Below are 19,635 nucleotides of genomic sequence, written 5' to 3'. Positions count from 1 at the left end.
AAAATGTTCATTGCAGCTCTATTTACAATAGCCCAAAATGGAAACAACCTAAGTGTCCATCATCGGATGAATGGATAAAGAAGATGTGGCATATATATACAATGGAATATTACTCAGCCATAAAAAGAAATGAAATTGAGCTATTTGTAATGAGGTGGATAGACCTAGAGTCTGTCATACAGAGTGAAGTAAGTCAGAAGGAGAAAGACAAATACCGTATGCTAACACATATATATGGAATTTAAGAAAAAAATGTCATGAAGAACCTAGGGGTAAAACAGGAATAAAGACACAGACCTACTAGAGAATGGACTTGAGGATATGGGGAGGGGGAAGGGTAAGCTGTGACAAAGCAAGAGAGAGACATGGACATATATACACTACCAAACGTAAGGTAGGTAGCTAGTGGGAAGCAGCCACATAGCACAGGGAGATCATATCGGTACTTTGTGACCGCCTGGAGGGGTGGGATAGGGAGGGTCAGGGGGAGGGAGACGTAAGAGGGAAGGGATATGGCAACAGATGTATATGTATAACTGATTCACTTTGCTATAAAGCAGAAACTAACACACTATTGTGAAGCAATTATACTCAAAGTAAAAAAAAAAAACTTTTATGGTCTAAAGAAAGTGAAAAGACAACCCACAGAATGGGAGAAAATATTTGCCAATCATATATCTGATAAGGACTGTGTATCTAGGCTGTGTAAAGAGCTCTTATAACTCAACAATAAAAGGACTACCCAATTTAAAAATGGTCAAAGGATCTGAATAGATATTTCTCCAAAGAAGATGTAAAAATGACCAATACACATATGAAAAGGTGCTCAACATCTTTAGTCATAAGAGAAGTGCATTCAAAATTGGGAGGTGAGGTGGAGGAGTTGGAATGAGTGGAGAGTGATTGCTAATGGGTATGGGTTTTTTGGAGAGGGTGATGAAAATGTTCTAAATTTGTGGTGATGGTTTCTGAATATACTAAAATCATTGGCTTATACTTTAAATGGATGGGTTGTGTAAAACGTAAGCTATATTTCAAAGCTGTTATTAAAAAAAAGTGTTCGCACATACACACATCACACTGAACTTTTTCTACTCACCTATTATGATGTACAAAACAAACAACAAACAAATATTGACAATACAAAATGCTAGCCAGGATGTAGAGCATCTAGAACTCTTAAATGTTAATGCAAATTACATTTGGGAAAACAGTTTGGCAGTTCTTCCTAAGTTAAACACATACCATACTACCTATCTGTCTTATTCCTATATACTAGCCCAAGAGAAATAGACAGTTATGTTCACATAAAAACCTGTATGTGAATGTCTCTAGTTGTTTTATTATAATCACCAAAAGCTAGAAACAACCCAAATTTCCTTACTGGGAATGGATAAATAAAATGTGGTTCATCAGTACAGTGGAGTACTACTCAGCAATGAAGAGGAATGGACTAGTGATCCATGGAAGAACATAGATAAGTCTCACATGCATTATGCTAAATGAAAGAAGCCAGAGTCAAAGGCTACATACTGTATTGATTCCATTTATATGACATTCTGGGAAAGGCAAAACTATATAGAGAACCTGTCAGTGGTTGCCAGGGCCTGGGGTTAGAGGGGGTCATTGACTGCAAAGTGTCATGAGGAAGTTTGGAGCTGTTGGAACTATTCTACATCTTGATTGTAGTCATGGTTACATGACTGTATGTAATTGTCAAAACTTGTAGCACTGTGTACTAAAAAGGATGGATTTTACTCTATGTAATTTATACTTCAGTAAATGACTAGACAGAAAATCTAGTCCATTGGCAGATAGCCATGCTTTATTTAGTTGCTCGTACATCTAAATATAATTTTTATTAATCTAATCCTGGTGACAGTTTAAAGAGCTTGTGTATGGCTAATTGGAAGTAGTTCTAGAATGATTTACCGACAGCCAGTTTCCCCTAACCTTTTGATTATCTGTTTTTCTTTATTAACATTTTTTTTTAGTTTTAAGGATTAAATAATTTTATTTTAGGTAAATTATTTTTGTGTTTCTTATAGTATTTATTAATTTATCCTTCTATGGTTGGCAGGGTTGTTTTTTATCTTTTTGGTCTTTATATTTTAGTTACTTAAAAACACCTTGAAAGGATTTTTTAGCAGTTTGATTAAAGACTTTCCTTCAATTTTGATTTTATTTTTTTATACTTTTCACTTAATTTTTAGATCAAATAGATGCAAAACATACAAAAAGGAAAGAGTTATAGGTGAACTGTTCATTTGGTAAATATTATGCAAACTGATTTTGTATGAACTGACTAGTTCCACGGCCTTGTAGAATTCTTCAAGTGTTTATGTCGATAATTATGTGCGGTCTGGTGTCTCTCTGTGATACATTGAATACATTGCTCATGAGAATTCAGGACTCCTGTGTGGTTGGTTGTCAATGTGTAGCATATGTGGAATCCTTCTTATTCAAGATCCAAATGTCCTTCAGATCTCACTGATAAGCAGTGAGACAGTCAACAAGATGCTAGTGTTCAGGTGCTGGCTGTTTCCAAAGTTTCTTCTATTCTTTCAGTACCCAGAAGATAGTCTTCAGTGAAGGCAAGTGGGTGTTTTTGGCTAAACAGGAGGAAACCATTGTTTGCTCAGTTTTCCAGTCCTGGGGAGCCTAATGACTTGGTGCCACGTGTCAACATTGCTGAGCACAGGTGCACCCCCAAGAACATTAGCTTCTCAGATGGTGGCAGCACTGCTGTGTGAGCCTGCGATTTCCTCGAAGGAGATAGCAGTGGTCTGCGTTGACTCTGACATTAATATCACAGCAAAATTTTTGCTTTAGTAGACAGTCAATGGAAGCCACATAGTGCAGACACATTTGCCTCACTGAAATGTGTACTTTATTGGTTGTTTTACTTATTATTAGCATTTGTTTAGTGTCCAAGGTACTGGCATTGATTAGAATTCTGGAAAAAGTGAATATAAGACAAAATAGAAACAATAGTGTATAAATGTCTTAGGATGAATAGCAACTTAGTAACTCTTCTGTAAATTCATGTGGCCCTCACAACCTCAAGATAAAATCTAAACTCCATAATGTTATTTAAAAGACTACTCATAATCAGGGCCCTGCCTACTTCTCCAGCCTTCCTCCCTCCATCTCTCAAATCTTACCCTGTGATCTGTTAAACTAAACTTATCTTTATTTCTTTCCTGCTTCCCTCTTCAACCTAGCTAATCATGCTTCCAGTCAATTATAATTTTTAAAAAATTTTATTGGAGTATAGTTGATTAACAATGTTGTGTTAGTTTCAGGTGTACAGCAAAGTGATTCAGTTATACATACACAAGTATTCTTTTTCAAATTCTTTGCTCATATAGGTCATTACAGAGTATTGAGTAGAGTTCCCTGTGCTATACAGTAGGTCCTTATTAGTCATCTATTTTATATATAATAGTAGTGTGTATATGTCAATCCCAATCTCTCAGTTTATCCTTTCCCCCTCCCCCCATAACCATAAAACTGTTTCTACATCTATGACTCTATTTCTGTTTTTTAAATAAGTTCATTTGTACCATTTTTTTAGATTCCACATATAAGTGATATCATATGATATTTGTCCTTCTCTGTCTGACTGTCATATGACAATCTTTAGGTCCATACATGTGGCTGCAAATGGCATTGTTTCATTCTTTTTTAATGGCTGAGTAATATTCCATTGCATATATGTACCACATCTTCTTTATCTCTTCTTCAGCCAATGGACATTTAGGTTGCTTCCAGTCCTGGATATTGTAAATAATGCCGCAGTGAACATTGGGATGCATGTATCTTTTTGAATTATGGTCTTCTCAGGGTTTATGCCCAGGAGTGGGATTGCTGGATGGCATGGTAGCTCTATTTTTAGTTTGTTAAGGAAACTCCATACTGTTCTCCATAGTGACTGTACCAGTTTGCATTCCCACCAACAGTGTAGAAGGGTTCCCTTTTCTCCACACCCTCCCCAGCATTTACTGTTTGTAGATGTTTTGTTGATGGCTATTCTGACCAGTGTGAGGTGATACCTCACTGTAGTTTTGATTTGCATTTCTCTGATAATTAGTGATGTTCAGCATCTTTTCATGTGCCTTTTTGGCCATCTGTATATCTTCTTTGGAGAAATTTCTGTTTAGATGTCCTCCCCATTTTTTGACTGGGATGTTTGTTTTTTGTTATTGAGCTGCATGAGCTGTTTGTATATTTTGGAGGTTAATGCCGTGTTGGTCACTTAGGTTTGCAAATATTTTCTCCCACTCTGTTGGTTGTCTTTTTGTCTCATTTATGGTTTTCTTTGCTGTGCAAATGCTTTTAAGTTTTATTACATCCATTTGTTTATTTTTGTTTTTATTTTCATTACTCTAGAAGGTGGATCCAAAAAGATATTTCTGCAATTTATGTCAGAGAGTGTTCTATGTTTTCCTCTAAGAGTTTTATAGTATCGGCCTTACATTTAGGTCTTTAATCCATTTTGAGTTTATTTTTGTGTATGGTGTTAGGGAGTGTTCTAATTTCATCCTTTTACATGTGGCTGTCCAGTTTTCCCAGCACCACTTATTGAAGAACTGTCTTTTCTCCTTTGTGTATTCTTGCCTCCTTTGTCATAGATTTGTTGGCCATAGGTGTATGGGTTTATCTATGGACTTTCTATCCTGTTCCATTGATCTATATTTCAGTTTTTGTGCCAGTACCATACTGTTTTGATTACTGTAGCTTTATAGTATAGTCTGAAGTCAGGGAGCTTGATTTCTCCAGCTCCTTTTTTCTTTCTCAAGATTGCTGTGGCTCTTTGGGGTCTTTCGTATTTCCATATAAATTTAAAAATTTTTTGTTCTAGTTCTGTGAAAAATGCCATTGGTAGATTCATAGGGATTGCATTGAATCTGTAGATTGCTTTGGGTAGTATAGTCATTTTGATAATATTGATTCTTCCAATCCAAGAAAATGGTATATCTCTCCATCTGTTTGTGTCATCTTTGATTTCTTTCATCAGTGTCTTATAGTCTTCTGAGTCTTTTACCTCCTTAGGTAGGTTTATTCCTAGGTATTTTATTTTTTTTGTTGCAGTGGTGAACGGGGGATTGTTTGCTTAATTTCTCTTTCTGATCTTTCATTGTAAGTTTACAGGAACGCAAGAGATTTCTGCACATTAATTTTGTAACCTGAAACTTTACCAAATTCATTGATGAGCTCTAGTTGTTTTCTGGTAGCATCTTTAGGATTTTCTATGTATAGCATCATGTCATCTGCAAACAGTGATGGTTTTACTTCTTTTTGAATTTAGATTCCTTTAATTTCTTATTCTTCTCTGATTGCCATGGCCAGGACTTCCAAAACTATGTTGAGTAAAAGTGGTGAGAGTGGACATCCTTGTCTTGTTCCTGATCTTAGAGGAGATGGTTTCAGTTTTTCACCATTGAGAATGATGTTTGCTGTGGGTTTGTTATATATGGCCCTTATTATGTTGAGGTAGGTTCTCTCTATGCCCACTTTCTGGAGAGTTTTTGTCATAAATGGGTGTTGAATTTTGTCAAAAGCTTTTTCTGAATCTATTGAGATGCTCGTATGGTTTTTATTCTTCAGTTTGTTAATGTGGTATATCACATTGATTGATTTGTGTATATTGAAGAATCCTTGCATCCCTGGGATAAATTCCACTTGATCATGGTGTATGATCCTTTTAATGTGTTGTTGGATTCTGTTTGCTAGTATTTTGTTGAGGATTTTTGTGTCAATGTTCATCAGTGATATTGGCCTGTAATCTTCTCTTATTGTCGTATCTTTGTTTGGTTTTGGTATCAGGGTGATGGTGGCCTCATGGATGACCTTGGGAGTGTTCCCTCATCTGCAGTTTTTTGGAAGAGTTTCAGAAGGATAGGTGTTAACTCTTCTCTAAATGTTTGATAGAATTCCCCTGTGAAGACATCTAGTTCTGGACCTCTGTGTGTTGGATGTTTTTAAATTACAGTTTCAATTTCAGTACTTGCGATTGGTCTGTTCATATTTTCTGTTTCCTCCTGGTTCAGTCTTGGAGGGTTGTACCTTTCTAAGAATTTGTCCATTTCCTCTAGGCTGTCCATTTTATTGGCATATAGTTGCTTGTAGTAGACTCTTATGATCCTTTGTATTTCTGTGATGTCAGTTATAACTTCTCCTTGTTCATTTCTAATTTTATTGATTTGAGCCATCTTCCTTTTTTTTTTTTTTTTTGATGAGTTTGGCTAAAGGTTTATCAACTTGTTTATCTTTTCAAAGAACCAGCTTGTAGTTTCATTGATCTTATCTATTGTTTTCTTGGTCTCTATTTCATTTATTTCTGCTCTGATCTTTATGATTTCTTTCCTTCTGCTAACTTTGGGTTTTATTTGTTCTCTTTCTCTAGTTGCTTTAGGTGTAAGGTTAGACCTTTTTTTTTTTTTTTTTGAGGTTTTCCTTGTTTCTTGAGGTAGGCTTGTATAGCTATACACTGCCCTCTTAGAACTGCTTTTGCTGCATCCCATAGGTTTTGGATCATTGTGTTTTCATTGTCATTTGTCTCTAGGTATTTTTTATTTCTTTGGTGTCCATTGGTTGTTTAATAACATATTATTTAGTCTCTACATGTTTGTGTTTTTTACAGTTTTATTTCCTGTAACTGATTTCTAATCCCATAATGTTCAGTTTCCATTTGCATGGAATACCTTTTTCCATCCCCTCACTTTCAGTCTGTTTGTGTCCCTAGATCTGAAATGGGTTTCTTGTAGACAGCATATATATGGGTCTTGTTTTTAGCCAGTCTGTATCTTTTGTTTGGAACATTTAATCCTTTTACATTTAAGGTAATTATTGATATGTATGTTCCGAATGACATTTTCTTAATTGTTTTGGATTTGTTTTTGTAGGTCTTTTTTCTTCCCTTCCTCTTTTGTTCTCTTCTCTTGTGATTTGATGACTATCTTTGGTATTGTGTTTGGGTTGCCTTTTCTTTTTTGGTTGTGTATCTATTGCAGTTTTGGGGTTTGCTGTTCCCATGAGGTTTTGATACAGCAGTCTATTTAGGTACAAGGTTGTTTTAAGTTGCTGGTCTCTTTCCCACCTAGAGAAGTTCCTTTAGCATTTGTTGTAAAGCTTGTTTGGTGGTGCTGAATTCTCTTAGCTTTTGCTTGTCTGTAAAGCTTTTGTTTTTTCTGTTGAATCTGAAAGAGAACCTTGCTGGGTAGAGTATTCTTTGTTGTAGGTTTTTCCCTTTCATCGCTTGAAATATATTGTGCCATTCCCTTCTGACCTGCAGAGTTTCTGGCTTAAAAATCAGCTGATAACCTCATGGAGATTCCCTTGTATGTTATTTGTTACTTTTTCCTTGTTGCTCTTAATATTTTTTCTTTGTCTTTAATTTTTGTCAGTTTCATTAGTATGTGTCTCGGCATTTTCTTCCTCGGGTTTATCCTGTATGGGACTCTCTGCACTTTCTGGACTTGAGTGTTTCCTTTCTCATGTTAGGGAAATTTTTGGCTATAATATCTTCAAAAATTTCCTCAGGTCCTTTTTCTTTCTCTTCTCCTTCTGGGACCCTATAAAATGAATGTTGGTGCGTTTAATGTTGCCCCAGAGGTCTCTGAGACTGTCCTCATTTCTTTTCATTCTTTTTTCTTTATTCTGTTTTGTGGCAGTGATTTCCACCACTCTGTGTTCCAGCTCACTTATTCGTTCCTTTGCCTCAGTTACTCTGCTACTGATCCCTTGTAGTGTGCTTTGTCATTTTAGTTATTGTGTTGTTCATCTGTTTGTTCTTTATATCTTCTAGCTCCTTGTTAAACTTTTCTTGTGTCTTCTTGATCTGTGCTTCCATTCTTTTTCTGAGATCTTGGATCATCTTTACTATCATTACTGTGAATTCTTTTTCAGGTAGATTGCCTATCTCCTCTTCATTTAGTTGTTCTTATGTGGCTTTATCTTGTTCCTTTTTGGGCAACATATTTATCTGTCATCTAATTTTGTTGAACTTTCTGTGTTTGTGGTCTCCTTTCCACAGGCTGCAGGACCATAGTTCTTATTGCTTCTGGTGTCTGCCCCCTGGTGGGTGAGGTTGGTCCAGAGGCTTATGCAGGCTTCCTGGTGGGAGGGACTGGTGCTTGCCCTCTGGTGAGTGGAGCTGGGCCTTGTCCATCCGATGAGCAGGGTTGTGACAAGGGGTGTGTTTTGAGGTAGCTATGAGCTCAGTATGACTTTAGGCAGCCTGTGTGCTGATGGGTGGGGCTGTGCTCCTGTCCTGCTGGTTGTTTGGTCTGAAGCATTCCAGCTCTGCAGCCTGTAGGCTGTTGGGTGTGGCCAGGTCTTAGTGCAAAGTGGGGACCTACAGGAGAGCTCACACTGATCAGTATTCTCTGGTGCCCACAAAGCCCCACCTCCACCACCAGTGTCCCTGCCCCGACACTGAGCTACAGCCAACCCCCACCTCCCCAGGAAACCCTCTCAGACCCTAGTTAGGTGTAGCTGTGATTCCTATGGAGGTATTGCTCTGTGCTCTGTCCCAGCACACACGAGGTCTTGTGTGCACCCTCCAAGGGTAGAGTGTCTGTTTCTTCCAGCCCTTCCAGTGGAACTCCTGCACTCAGGGGTTCTTCCTCCTAATGCCCGACCCTGAGACTGTCTTGAAGGGCTATTTTTATGTGGGAATGTCCCTGTGTAGTCTCTGTGTGTTTAATATTTTTTGGTGCAAGGGCTGTTTTTAGTATGGATGTCTGCTACCTGTTTCCTCAGTGTATGCTGGCCGTTATCCCCTTGATAGGAGGTGTGACTGATGTTGTGGTGACCTAAGCCTGCACTGGATATTGAGCGGAGCCTCCTCTTTGCTCTGTGGTCGTTAACTCCCTGTCAGGGGCAGGGTCTGCTCCCTAGTTGTTGTAGTAGAGGCCCTCAGATCTTTTTCTGAGCTGTGTTTCTAATCTGCGGTATGCAGTAGGTGAGATTGGAGCACTCCCACTGGGAGAGAAGCCACTGAGTTTTCCTCCTCTGGAGCTGTTCACCTGTGAGTGAACTCTGTTGTGTCACTTTTCACTCATTGTGTTGGCTCACAAATTGCACTGTTGTTCGAACTGCTCTCAGCACCCCCTTAACTGTGGGTATGCCGGCAATTGGCCCTGGCGTCTCTCAGGCGTTGTTTTCACCAGGCCACCAGTGCAGATCCACCGAAGTCATATCCCAGGACTGCAGTAGTTGTGTACCTGGACCCACTGTGGTAGCTGTGGAGGCAGCTCAGATTCTGGCCTGGTCCAATCCCCGTGTGTACGTGCCCACAAAGCCCACAGCTGCTAAAGCTAGACCCATCTCAGCTACGGGAGCACTCATCCATTTGGACGTTCCTCAGTTGCTGAGTTTACAATGCCGACAGCGGGGGTGTAAATCCGTGGTCCCTGCAGCCTGAAGGAGAGATTTCATCTCTTCTTCCTGAGTTGCACTGCCCCTGGGGCTCAGCTGTGGTTTCAGCCCCACCTCTGTATGTGTTCCTCCCACTGGCATCTGCTCTTCAGGCTGTCCCAGAGCACATGCACCCACCCAGGTGGGCGGGGGTGGAGGCGGTGACAGGTGGGGCATGCAAGCCTGCTCAGGCAGGTGACCATCCTAGTGCCCCCGGAGGCAGGGGCCAGTGCATGGGGAAGGGGGCTGCAATGGTGGCCTCACCCCTTGCGTGCCACTCAACAATGGCACTCCGCTTCTGTGGTGGCCTGGGCTTCTTCCATGAACGTTCCCAATTGTGGAGCTCTTTACTCCCGTCCCTTCAGGCTGTCCCTTCACAGCCAGCAGCTGTCCCCTCCCTGAGTCCACTCTCCAGACCCCATGTCCAGCATGCAACCTCGCTCCGCAGCAGCAGACACAGGACTCGGTCTGGGGAGCTCAGGGCTGCGGCACGGACCATCTGGACCATCCGTGTAGGTCTTACTCTGTCCTGTCTGCCACATACTGGTTGCTGCCCTCTCCTCTGAGCCCCTGAAGCTCCCTCTCTGTCCCAGCTGGTCTCCCCACCGGTGAGGGGGCTTCCCTGAGTGTGGGAACCTCTCTTCTCCTTGAGCTCCCGTGCAGGGGTGCAGGTCCTGTCCTGTTTCCTCTTCTTTTTTTCTTTCTTAAGTCCTACCCGTTTGCGTAGGAATTTTTCTTGCCCTTTTAGGTGTCCAAGGTCCTCTGCTAGTGTTCAGCAGGTGCTCTGTGAGAATTGTTCTATTTGTAGATGTATCCTTGATGTACTTGTGGGGAGAGGCGAACTCCACATCCTCCTATTCCTCCATCTTGACTCTGTCCTCCCGCACCCCCAGTCATGTTCTGTGGGAAACCTTTGCTGGTTTTCATGCCCATGTGGCCTCCCACAGAATCCTGAACTTCTGGTGCTTACAGCACTCTGTTATTATTGCTTATTGAATTATCTTCAAACTCCTTAAAGGAAGGGCCTTCTCTTTCTTGTTAACCTTGGTATCCTCAATGATTATTCCTGGTGATGTTAAATATTTAACACAATTTCCTAAAATTGGAAGGACAAAGGCTTGCAGTCACTCTAGCAGTCTTACCAAGTTTTCTGGTTAGTTCTTTTTCTGTTTGTGATTATTTTTCACCCATTTTATGACTGTGAAAATACTGAGACTGAATTTTTTGTCACTCTTTCTCTTTCAGTAAGTTACTTAAGTTTTCTGGATTCAGCTTGTTAATCTGTAAAACATAGATAATAGTTGATATAGGGTTGTTGAGAGAATTGAAGAAGTACTTGTGACTCAGGGTTCTTACTCTCTCCCGTCCAAATAGAAGGTACAGGCAGGGCTCCCTGTAAGAGCTAGAGGTAATATTGCTCTAGTGATTAGGCCATCATTGTCCTGAATGGTGAATTTCTTTGACACACTTTTTCTTTTTCACTTGTCCTCTAATAGTGTCTCAATCGTGAACAAGGTATTCACTGGGTCAAAAAAGAAAGACTTCCAGCATTTCTGGAAAGTGATTGCTACTTTGAATACAGGTATTGTAATCCCATCAATATACATATTTTTAAATGATTTTTTTCACCAAAAATAATTTTTCTGTACTTTCTTAATAAAATTTTATACCTTTAAACTCATTTGAGTTTATATTCCACTTGCTATATAGTATAAGATAGAGCATTGGTAAAAATCACTTAACTTTTGCAAAGAGATTTTGTAGAAACAGTACCTAATAAATGTATTTCAATTCTGCTTCTTTGATCATTATATTTAAAATTTTTTTCTACTTCTGTAAAGGTATTTATGTTCAGGGTGTTAAAAAATGAATATGAGTGTCATAAAAAAGACAGAATGTTGTAGTGCAGGGCCATGTTTTTCTTTTATGCTCCCTGACTTCTAAAGTTTAAGTACCTAAACATTCTGAAGTTTTACTAAAATTTGACTTTTGCTTAGAACAAATGTTTTTTTAAATAAATAAAAATTGCAACAGAATAATTATTAATTAGTAATTCTATGAATAAGCCATTAATTTTAGCAGATCCTGAGAGAAACATCCTGCAGAGTTAGGACGGGAGATTGATTCGAATACATAAAACAAAATTTTAGGTTTTTTTCTGAATTCTACCATATTTGAAACTTATTTCTAGTTTGTATGATTTCTGAAATGCAGGTTAGCCAAATTGGTTTCACAAGTAAGATGGAGTGAATCAGGCATGAATATCACATTAGGTGCAGATTTTTCTCCCTGGGTCCTGAAAAAACCAACCAGTCCACCACCTCCTCCTGTTGAAGAAGATGATGTTATAATTATGAAAAAGTTCTACATTTCTCTTGGCGAGGTAAAAGTGTGAGTGTTTCTTTGTGTCTTGGCACTTCAGTGAAACTTCTCAGTTTAGGGATATGAATTCCATTTGTACCACTTGAATAGGAAAATGATTTCAAATACTTCTAAAGTAGATTTAGCAAATATTCTTTTGGATTTATGCTGACTTATTTGCCCTACACTCTTCCACCTGAAATGTAATTAGAATTATTATCCTCATGTGTACAAAGGAAAAATGCAAAATTGAAGAACATCCCCAATGTCACCTGGGAAGCAAGGGTTTCATTGTTCATTCCAAATTTTTTATTATTTGGAATCTGTAATTTTTGTACAAAACAACAATAAATTGGGCCTTCTCTTCCCTATTGTCAAGATTATTCTTCAGTAATAAAATGCATGATTGTTTAGCTGTTATCAGATAAATTTGCCCTTCACACTTGGAGAATGTTGGGTGGTATGGGTATGTTTGAAGAGATCTAACCTAGAATCATGTCCTTTTGGGGAATTACAGTTTAGTGAAAACTGTTGTTTGATCTTTGCCTCTGCCAGGGTGGAAAAATTTTCCTTCTTTGGCTGGTCTATTAAAAAAAAATGACATAAGACAGGGTAACAGGAAAAAACAAATGTAATTTAGTATGTACGGGAGCCCTATAAGAATATAAGACCCAAGAGCAAGTTGGGCAGTTGAGGCATATATGCCATCCTGAGCTAAGGAATGGAGTAGGGGCCTGGGGCTTCAAAGTGGAGGAGGGTAATTCACAGGACTCTAAGAAGACCAGATGTTTGGTAATTAGATGTTTACCTGCCATATAGATAGGTCGGTCATTCAGATAAAAGTTATCTCTGGTGCTGGCTGTCTCTGAGCCAGGCCCCCTATGTAAATTCTTTTAGGTAGTTAAAGGAGAGGTAAGTGTTTTTCTTGAGTCTGCTGGGTCGTGATCTCCTTCAGCTCACAATAATCCATAATGCCATGGCATATTTTGGGGTCACGTATTCTGCTTCTCTTTAGCTTCTAATTATCAGATCGTCTCTCTGGGAAGACATTTCTAATACACAGTTCTTTACAAAACCAGGAATTGCAAATATGTTACCCATGTGTTGCTATTCTCCTAGTTTGCATTTATGACAGAGATTGCTAATCAATTATGGCAATTTTCCTGCTGAGCTAGGACTTGGCTCCAAATTCTTTTTCAACACAGCATTCTAGGCAGGCACTTCCAAGTGATCAAAGATGTCATACAAGAGGAAAACTATTTGCCATCTCTGTTGGAATGAATATCCATATCCTATCTTGTTTGAACATTTTTTTCATGTGTAAGCTCCTACTTAATTTTGTAGTTTGACAGTTCTATCAGCAATATTTGGCAAAAATGTTAGAAAATTATGCCAGTCCCATTATTTCCTCTGAATAATGCTCAGGGATGTACTGAAGACACATTTTTCTTTTCTCTTATATTTATTTTTAGGTATTTATTTTTTATCTTAACCCATATGTTATAATAATGTTAGGGATGTCAAAAATATACTGATAGTAGGGGTCAATAAACATACAAAGGAAAGAATCAATCTAGGGGAATAAATTCTGATTCCTTACAGGTAAATTTAATCAAATATAAGGGAATAAAAATCCAAGCTAGTTTACTTTTACTATTTTCTGTGATGGAAAAAGCTCATTTCTGTCGACTTGAGCAATACTTGAACTGTATATTTTTTTAATAGCCTTTAAACTTTGAGGATTCAGTTTTCTCTGGGCCCTTAAATCACTAAACCATGACTATAGATAGGGATTAATCCATATGATAATTGGTAATACTTCTTTGAGTCTTCAGTTATACCATCTAAACACAAACAATTGACCCATCTTTTAAGAGTACAAAGTAGAGTAGTTAACTGCTTTTATGTCTGGCTAACTACTTCTTTCTCCCCTATCTTCTACTCTCTCATCTTTTCTGTGCAGTTGAAATAGCAAGGACTCTTGTATATTGGTCTCTCTCTATTCCTTGAAAGTTCCTTAATTATTCTGGTCTTCTCTCAGTGCTTAGGATACTACTTGTAATAGAGTAGTCGTTCAATAAATATGTTGAATGAACATGTAATTAGTAATAAATGACTTGGTTTTAGAGGGAGGAAAAGAGGAAACAAAAGGCAATTAGATTCAAAGCTTTTATCTACCAAGGAAACCTTACTTCTAAGAGGGGCAGTGAGTACACCAATGGCACCTGATATTTCTTTCTCTTGCTTTTAGTCTTATTGTGTGGCCTGACTTACCCTGCTAATTCTGCATAATAGTTGGAACAATTCTATTCCATTTGAGCTTTGCCTCCTCTGTGAGTGTTCCTTAGGCTAAGGGCCAACCAGGTTGGAGAAAGGAGAAATGAGAGTAATGCTGGACACTCCCTTTTCTGCTTCTGTTGAACAAGCTGGATTATCCTAGAAGAGTAGGTTAGGGCATGACTAAAAGCAGGAAGAAGAATCTTCCCAGGAAATCTGAGATGGAGTTTCTTAGGACTGGGGTTCTAGAAGTTGTGTGTCAGGTTGAGAATTGGGTCAGCTGGCTCAGGAGTACACAAAAGAAAGGAAACATTGAAGGCTCCATCCAGGGGCAGGCGAGTCAGGAATCAGCCTTCAGGAAGCATCCAATCCAAGCGAAGTTGTGAAAACTGAATCTAAGGTAAAGGGGAAGTTGAGCATGGAGAGGTTTCCAGTGCTACTGAGAGTTATGTTTTTGTCCTATTAGGGAGGAGTTGTTAAAAACACTGAGCCAGGCCAGACAGAATTGGGGGCATGAAATAACTGGGAAAGTTGTGAATGGGAGTAGCTGGCAAAAGATGCATCCAAAGACTGATGAGCCGTGGTGACTGCCAAGTTAAAGTTAGATGGTATGAGTTTGTAGTGAATCCAGGAAGTAGGATTGCATGCTTCTGGTGGAAGAGTGAAGAATTTGATGGGTAGTGAGCTCATTTCTTTCCTTTGATCATCTAATATGAAAATAATCTGAATTGAAATTTCCTTACCATTATTCTCAGCTAATGAGTTTTTCTGTGTACAACATTCTTTTCTTTCACGGCATAATTTTTCCTTTACATATTGCACTATGCAAATGAATATTATCATAATTACTTGTCCAGATTCATGACTGGAATACTGCTAATCTTATGTTAAACAAATGTGCTCCTTTCTTCCTAGGCCTCCTATACTCAAACAAAAGATTGGTTTGCATTAGCAAAACAAAGTCAGCAAACAGTATCAACCTTTTCATTACCTTCTTGTGTATTCCACAACAAAATTGGATCACCAGTTATTTCATCTGTTTCTGGTAAGCAGAAAAGGACAAGAATGACCTCAGAACTCCTTTTTACATCTTTTGTTGTTATTCTAAACTTACAGTACAACACTTACTGGGTGGGAGAAAAAATTATCTCCCCTGCAACACCACTTTCTACTGTTTTTCAAGAGACAACCTGATATAGTAAAAAGAGGATGGGTTTAGAACCCAACTCTGATACTTATTAGTTTGTGACTTCTGCAAATTATTCCACTTCTGGGAGCTTTGCTTTTGTCATCTGTAAGATTAAACTAATGATGCATACATACTGAATGTATAGAAAATGCTTAGTGCTTCGTACCTAATGTACAGTCAATAAATATTTGTCTTGTCGTTATTTCCTGTCACAGTTTACAAATTCTTATTATTAAGCCTTTGAAATGAAGTGGGTGCAACCTTTCTCTTCTCCCCAAAGTAAATAGTGATTTATGGAACTTGAGTTTTCCTTCTGTTTTGAAGTTCAGACTGTTTCTCACCTTGAAAAGCAGATAATTTCTACTGTGGGGAACTTTTGTGGGTGATACAAACTTTTCATAAATAAAGGGAACCTTCCAGAAATGGGAGTAATTAAATATGATATTTCTAGAGGGAAAAAATATCTTGCAATGTGATTCAGGGGGGGAACTCAGCAATTCACTAACAATTCTTACATAATTCCTTTGAAAAGTATAAGCAACCTCTGGAGGTGATAAGTCTGGATTCTCTAGGATTGAACCCAAATCTAGGTAAAGGGGAAAATCATCTTCCTAATTGGAAATTGCTGAATTTATAGATTTCTTACTATTTTCCCCAAATAGTAAAATAGAAAATTGGAGAGTGACGTTAGTAAGCAGGAAGAGAAAGGATAGCAGGAAGGCAGTGAGCAGAAGTGCCAGGCTTGCACTTTACCTCCAAGTCTGTGGGGTTGAGTGTATACCCAGTATCCTTTCACAGGTTTATAAAAGTCTAATCTCAATTTTGGGGAAGTTTAGTATATTTATTTTCAATTAAAATTGTAATGAAACATTTCCAGTTCATTGAGACTTGAAATCTATTACTGAGAAAACTGAGAGTGGGACACATGGATCGGGGTTTTCCTGATCCACGGCTTCGCAAGGGGTAGATTTGCCATGTGAAATAAAGCACTGATGTCAGATGTTTCACTGATTTCTGAAAGACAGAAGAATAGGGGCTAGACTATATCTTTAGAAAAAGTGTAAAAGCAATCCATTTGTATTTGTAAGTCTTCACAAGGGCCTTATGCAATTTTGTAATTTTAATGATAGGTTGTAAGTATAGTAGTAATTGAATCTTTCTGATAAAATAGTGAATTTTTTTACTTGTTAGTATGACTCCAGTTCTGGTCTGTTCATCTATCATCTCATCACCTATGGCAGCTAATTTTATTTTACCATACAACATGAAATATTAAGGTACATACAGTTGTTTGATGTACACATTCTAATTCTTTAATAGATTTGGCCTTTGTATGTTGACATTTTCAGCCTGGAATATTATATTTTAAAAGTGTATAATGTCTTTTTGAAGATACTCTTTATTAAGGATATCAAATATTTAATTCATCTGCCACCAATATCCCCTTTCATGTCCAGGGAAGACATGGCTAATCCCTGTTGGCAGTTTTTTCCTCTACTGATCCCAGATGTAGCCTTAGACTCCTCATGATACTGGTACCTGCAGTCACTACCGATGATAAACCCATTTGCCATCCTAGCTCTATAACATCTAGTTAATAATTAAAAGAAAACTTTTACATTTATATCTGATCTAATAGCCTTTTATGATTTAATACAGAGGGTTTTATCTTTGATGATGGAGTTCACCCCAGGACGAAAAAGAGCCCATCTACAACCACTAGGTTAATTTCCGAATTTGAAGAAGATGGGTCTGTATCTCTGCAAGACACTCCTTCTCAAGCTCTTCTGAGGACATACCTTGAAAAGCAACAGGATGTTGATGAAAGCCTGACATTGCATTTCTCAACATGTGAAGAATTTTTAAGATCTTATATAAACTTTATTTTGAGAGTGGCAATTCATCAAATTCTCGGAGCACCACTTAGAGAAAGCCCAGATTATATAAATTTCAGAAATGTAACAGAAGTGGTATTTGATGAGTGTTTGGGGACTACCTCTGGCAAGAATGTTTTGCTGAGTGAAACACTAAAGGAAAAGTCAGAAGACATGTTAGCACAAGCAGTTTCAAAAACTGAGAGTGTTGGACTAGAAAGCAGGGCTAATTGGTGTATTTCTCACAAAACTTATGACATTGGCAATAGAAGGGAGTTCGAAAGATTTAAGAAATTTATAAAAGGTACATTAGGGGAGAGATATTGGTGGCTGTGGATGGATATTGAGAGGTTAAAAGTTCTTAAGGATCCTGGAAGACATCAAAGGTATTTCTACTTTTTTATTTTTCAATAGTTTTAAAACCAAATTATAGAATATTAGTTTGGGTCATCTAAGCACCGGCAGAAAGCCTGAAATAAATATTTAAATGTAATTTATACTTTTAGAGGAATGAATAATAATAATATTTATTTTATTATAATAATATTGATTTACATAAAAGATACCTTATGCCAGTGTAAGGGGCTGGCTGTTCCGAACAGCCTGCTCAGTTAACAAATTCTATGGTCTTTAGTCAGATGCCACTTAGACATTCATATCTGAATGTGATAGCTGCTAGATATGATGCTGGATATCCTCTAGAGAGCCTCTTAAAAGTCTGATGGGGCACAGGTCTTTGGCTGCTCCATATGTTTTAGGTCACTATAAGTCTTAAGAACCTTAAGAGGACCCTGTTTTAGGAAAGTCCTTATCTTGTGTTTGCCTGATCTGCTCTGAACTCTGAAGCAGATCAACTATAGTAGACTGCAGTTCCCATTAAAGGTTTGACTGAGTAAGTACCAGTGACTGGATTATTCCAGTTATATCAGTGGCATTCAGGTCATAATGATCCTAACGTCATTGTTGTACACAGTTATAAGAGCAGGGATTACCAAATGGTCGATTACGAAGCATGACCTGATTGATCCCAGGGTAGAAGGCCACTACCACTTGCCAAGACATGTTAGGGAAGGGATATGCAAGCAACCTACATAGATTCTTCAGAATTAATACTGCATTAGTTCCTATTGTTGCTGTAATAAATTACCACAAACTAAGTGGCTTAAATCAACATGAATTAATTCTCTTACAGTTAAAAGGTTAGAAATCTAAAATGAGTATGCAGGGCTGCATTCCTTCTGAACACTCTAGGGGAAAATCCATTTCCTTGCCTTTTCCAGCTTCTGAGGCCACCTACTTTCCCGGGCTTATGCCCCCTTCCTCCATCTCCAAAGCCGGCAGCAGGACATCTTTTCTCCTCTCTGACTGCTGCTTCTATCCTCACTTCTTTTCTCTATGACTATTACCCTCCTGCCTCCATCTTAGAAGGACTGTTAAGATTACATTAGCACCAACTAGATAAGCCAGGATGATCTCCTCAAAACCCTAATCACATCTGCAGAGTCCCTTCTGTCATGTAAGGTAACATTCTTAGGTTCTGGAGATTAGGATATGGACATCTTTGTACGGCCGTTGTTCAGCCTACCAAAAATACCCTTCCCATTCCCATATCTGTGAGAAATATTTTTATCTCCCTGTAACTCACTTTTGGTTTTAAGATAGTTCATTACTTGCCTGAAACATATTGGAAGTGAAAATATTTGGCTAGTTGAATATCGTGTCAAGGTGTGTGTATGTTTGTGTATGTGTTTTATTTCAGACATATTGAGAAGATGAAAAAATGCTATCTAGTGAGCAGTGGAGACTGCTACCTTTCTGCAGAAATCTTATCAAAATTTAAACTGCTAGATGGATCTCAGTGGAATGAAGAACACTTAAAAAATATTCAGACTGAGGTTGTAAAACCCTTACTTCTTTATTGGTAAGAAAAAATAATATGAATCAAAGTTATTTGCTTTCACTTTTCTTAAGCTAGTTACAAGTTATACTTTTTTGTCTTAAGGCTGTAACATTTATGGAAATTTTAAATGACAAGATTATATCTTTGGCCTTCCCTAAAGTACCTATCCTTTAGATAATTTTGGTATTTGAGGGACTTTAAATGCATAATAAGACTAGACAGTACTTAAGCTCTGTTTGAACTTTGTGAGCATATCTTTCTACCCCTGACCTTCTTACGCTCAGGACCTCATCAGATTGATGTGTGTGTGTGTGTGTGTGTGCGTGTGTGTACATGTAGCTTGAGTTAGATTTGTCTCAATAAACATTCCATGAGCACTTTCTATGGGCCAAGTGTTGTGCTAAGGATACAAGGGTAAAACACAAGTCAAGTCTAGTGATCCTAGTCTAGTGGGAGGAACATACATATAAAATGAGTGTAATAAAAGAAAGTGTGGTGAATGTACAAGATACAGAGAAGAGGTATTGATAGATAGTGGGACTCAAGGGACTCTAAAGAAGAGAAAGAGAATGGACCTAATGGAGAAAATGTGTGCCTTCTGAGGATCAGTG

At 38.2% G+C, this 19,635-nt stretch overlaps 1 protein-coding gene across 1 annotated transcript in view; it reads left to right on the top strand.

Moving 5' to 3' along the window:
* Positions 1-19,635, top strand: part of RGS22 (regulator of G protein signaling 22) — a 149,776-nt gene that overhangs the window by 18,402 nt on the left and 111,739 nt on the right. Inside the window, 5 exon segments of the mRNA XM_060115727.1 lie at positions 10,920-11,005; positions 11,638-11,806; positions 14,977-15,106; positions 16,910-17,510; positions 18,884-19,045. Of these exon segments, the coding sequence (XP_059971710.1) occupies positions 10,920-11,005; positions 11,638-11,806; positions 14,977-15,106; positions 16,910-17,510; positions 18,884-19,045 (1,148 nt within the window).

Source organism: Mesoplodon densirostris, chromosome 13 (genome assembly GCF_025265405.1).
Source record: "Mesoplodon densirostris isolate mMesDen1 chromosome 13, mMesDen1 primary haplotype, whole genome shotgun sequence".
Lineage (NCBI taxonomy): Eukaryota > Metazoa > Chordata > Mammalia > Artiodactyla > Ziphiidae > Mesoplodon > Mesoplodon densirostris.
This window is presented reverse-complemented; position numbering and strand designations above follow the sequence as displayed.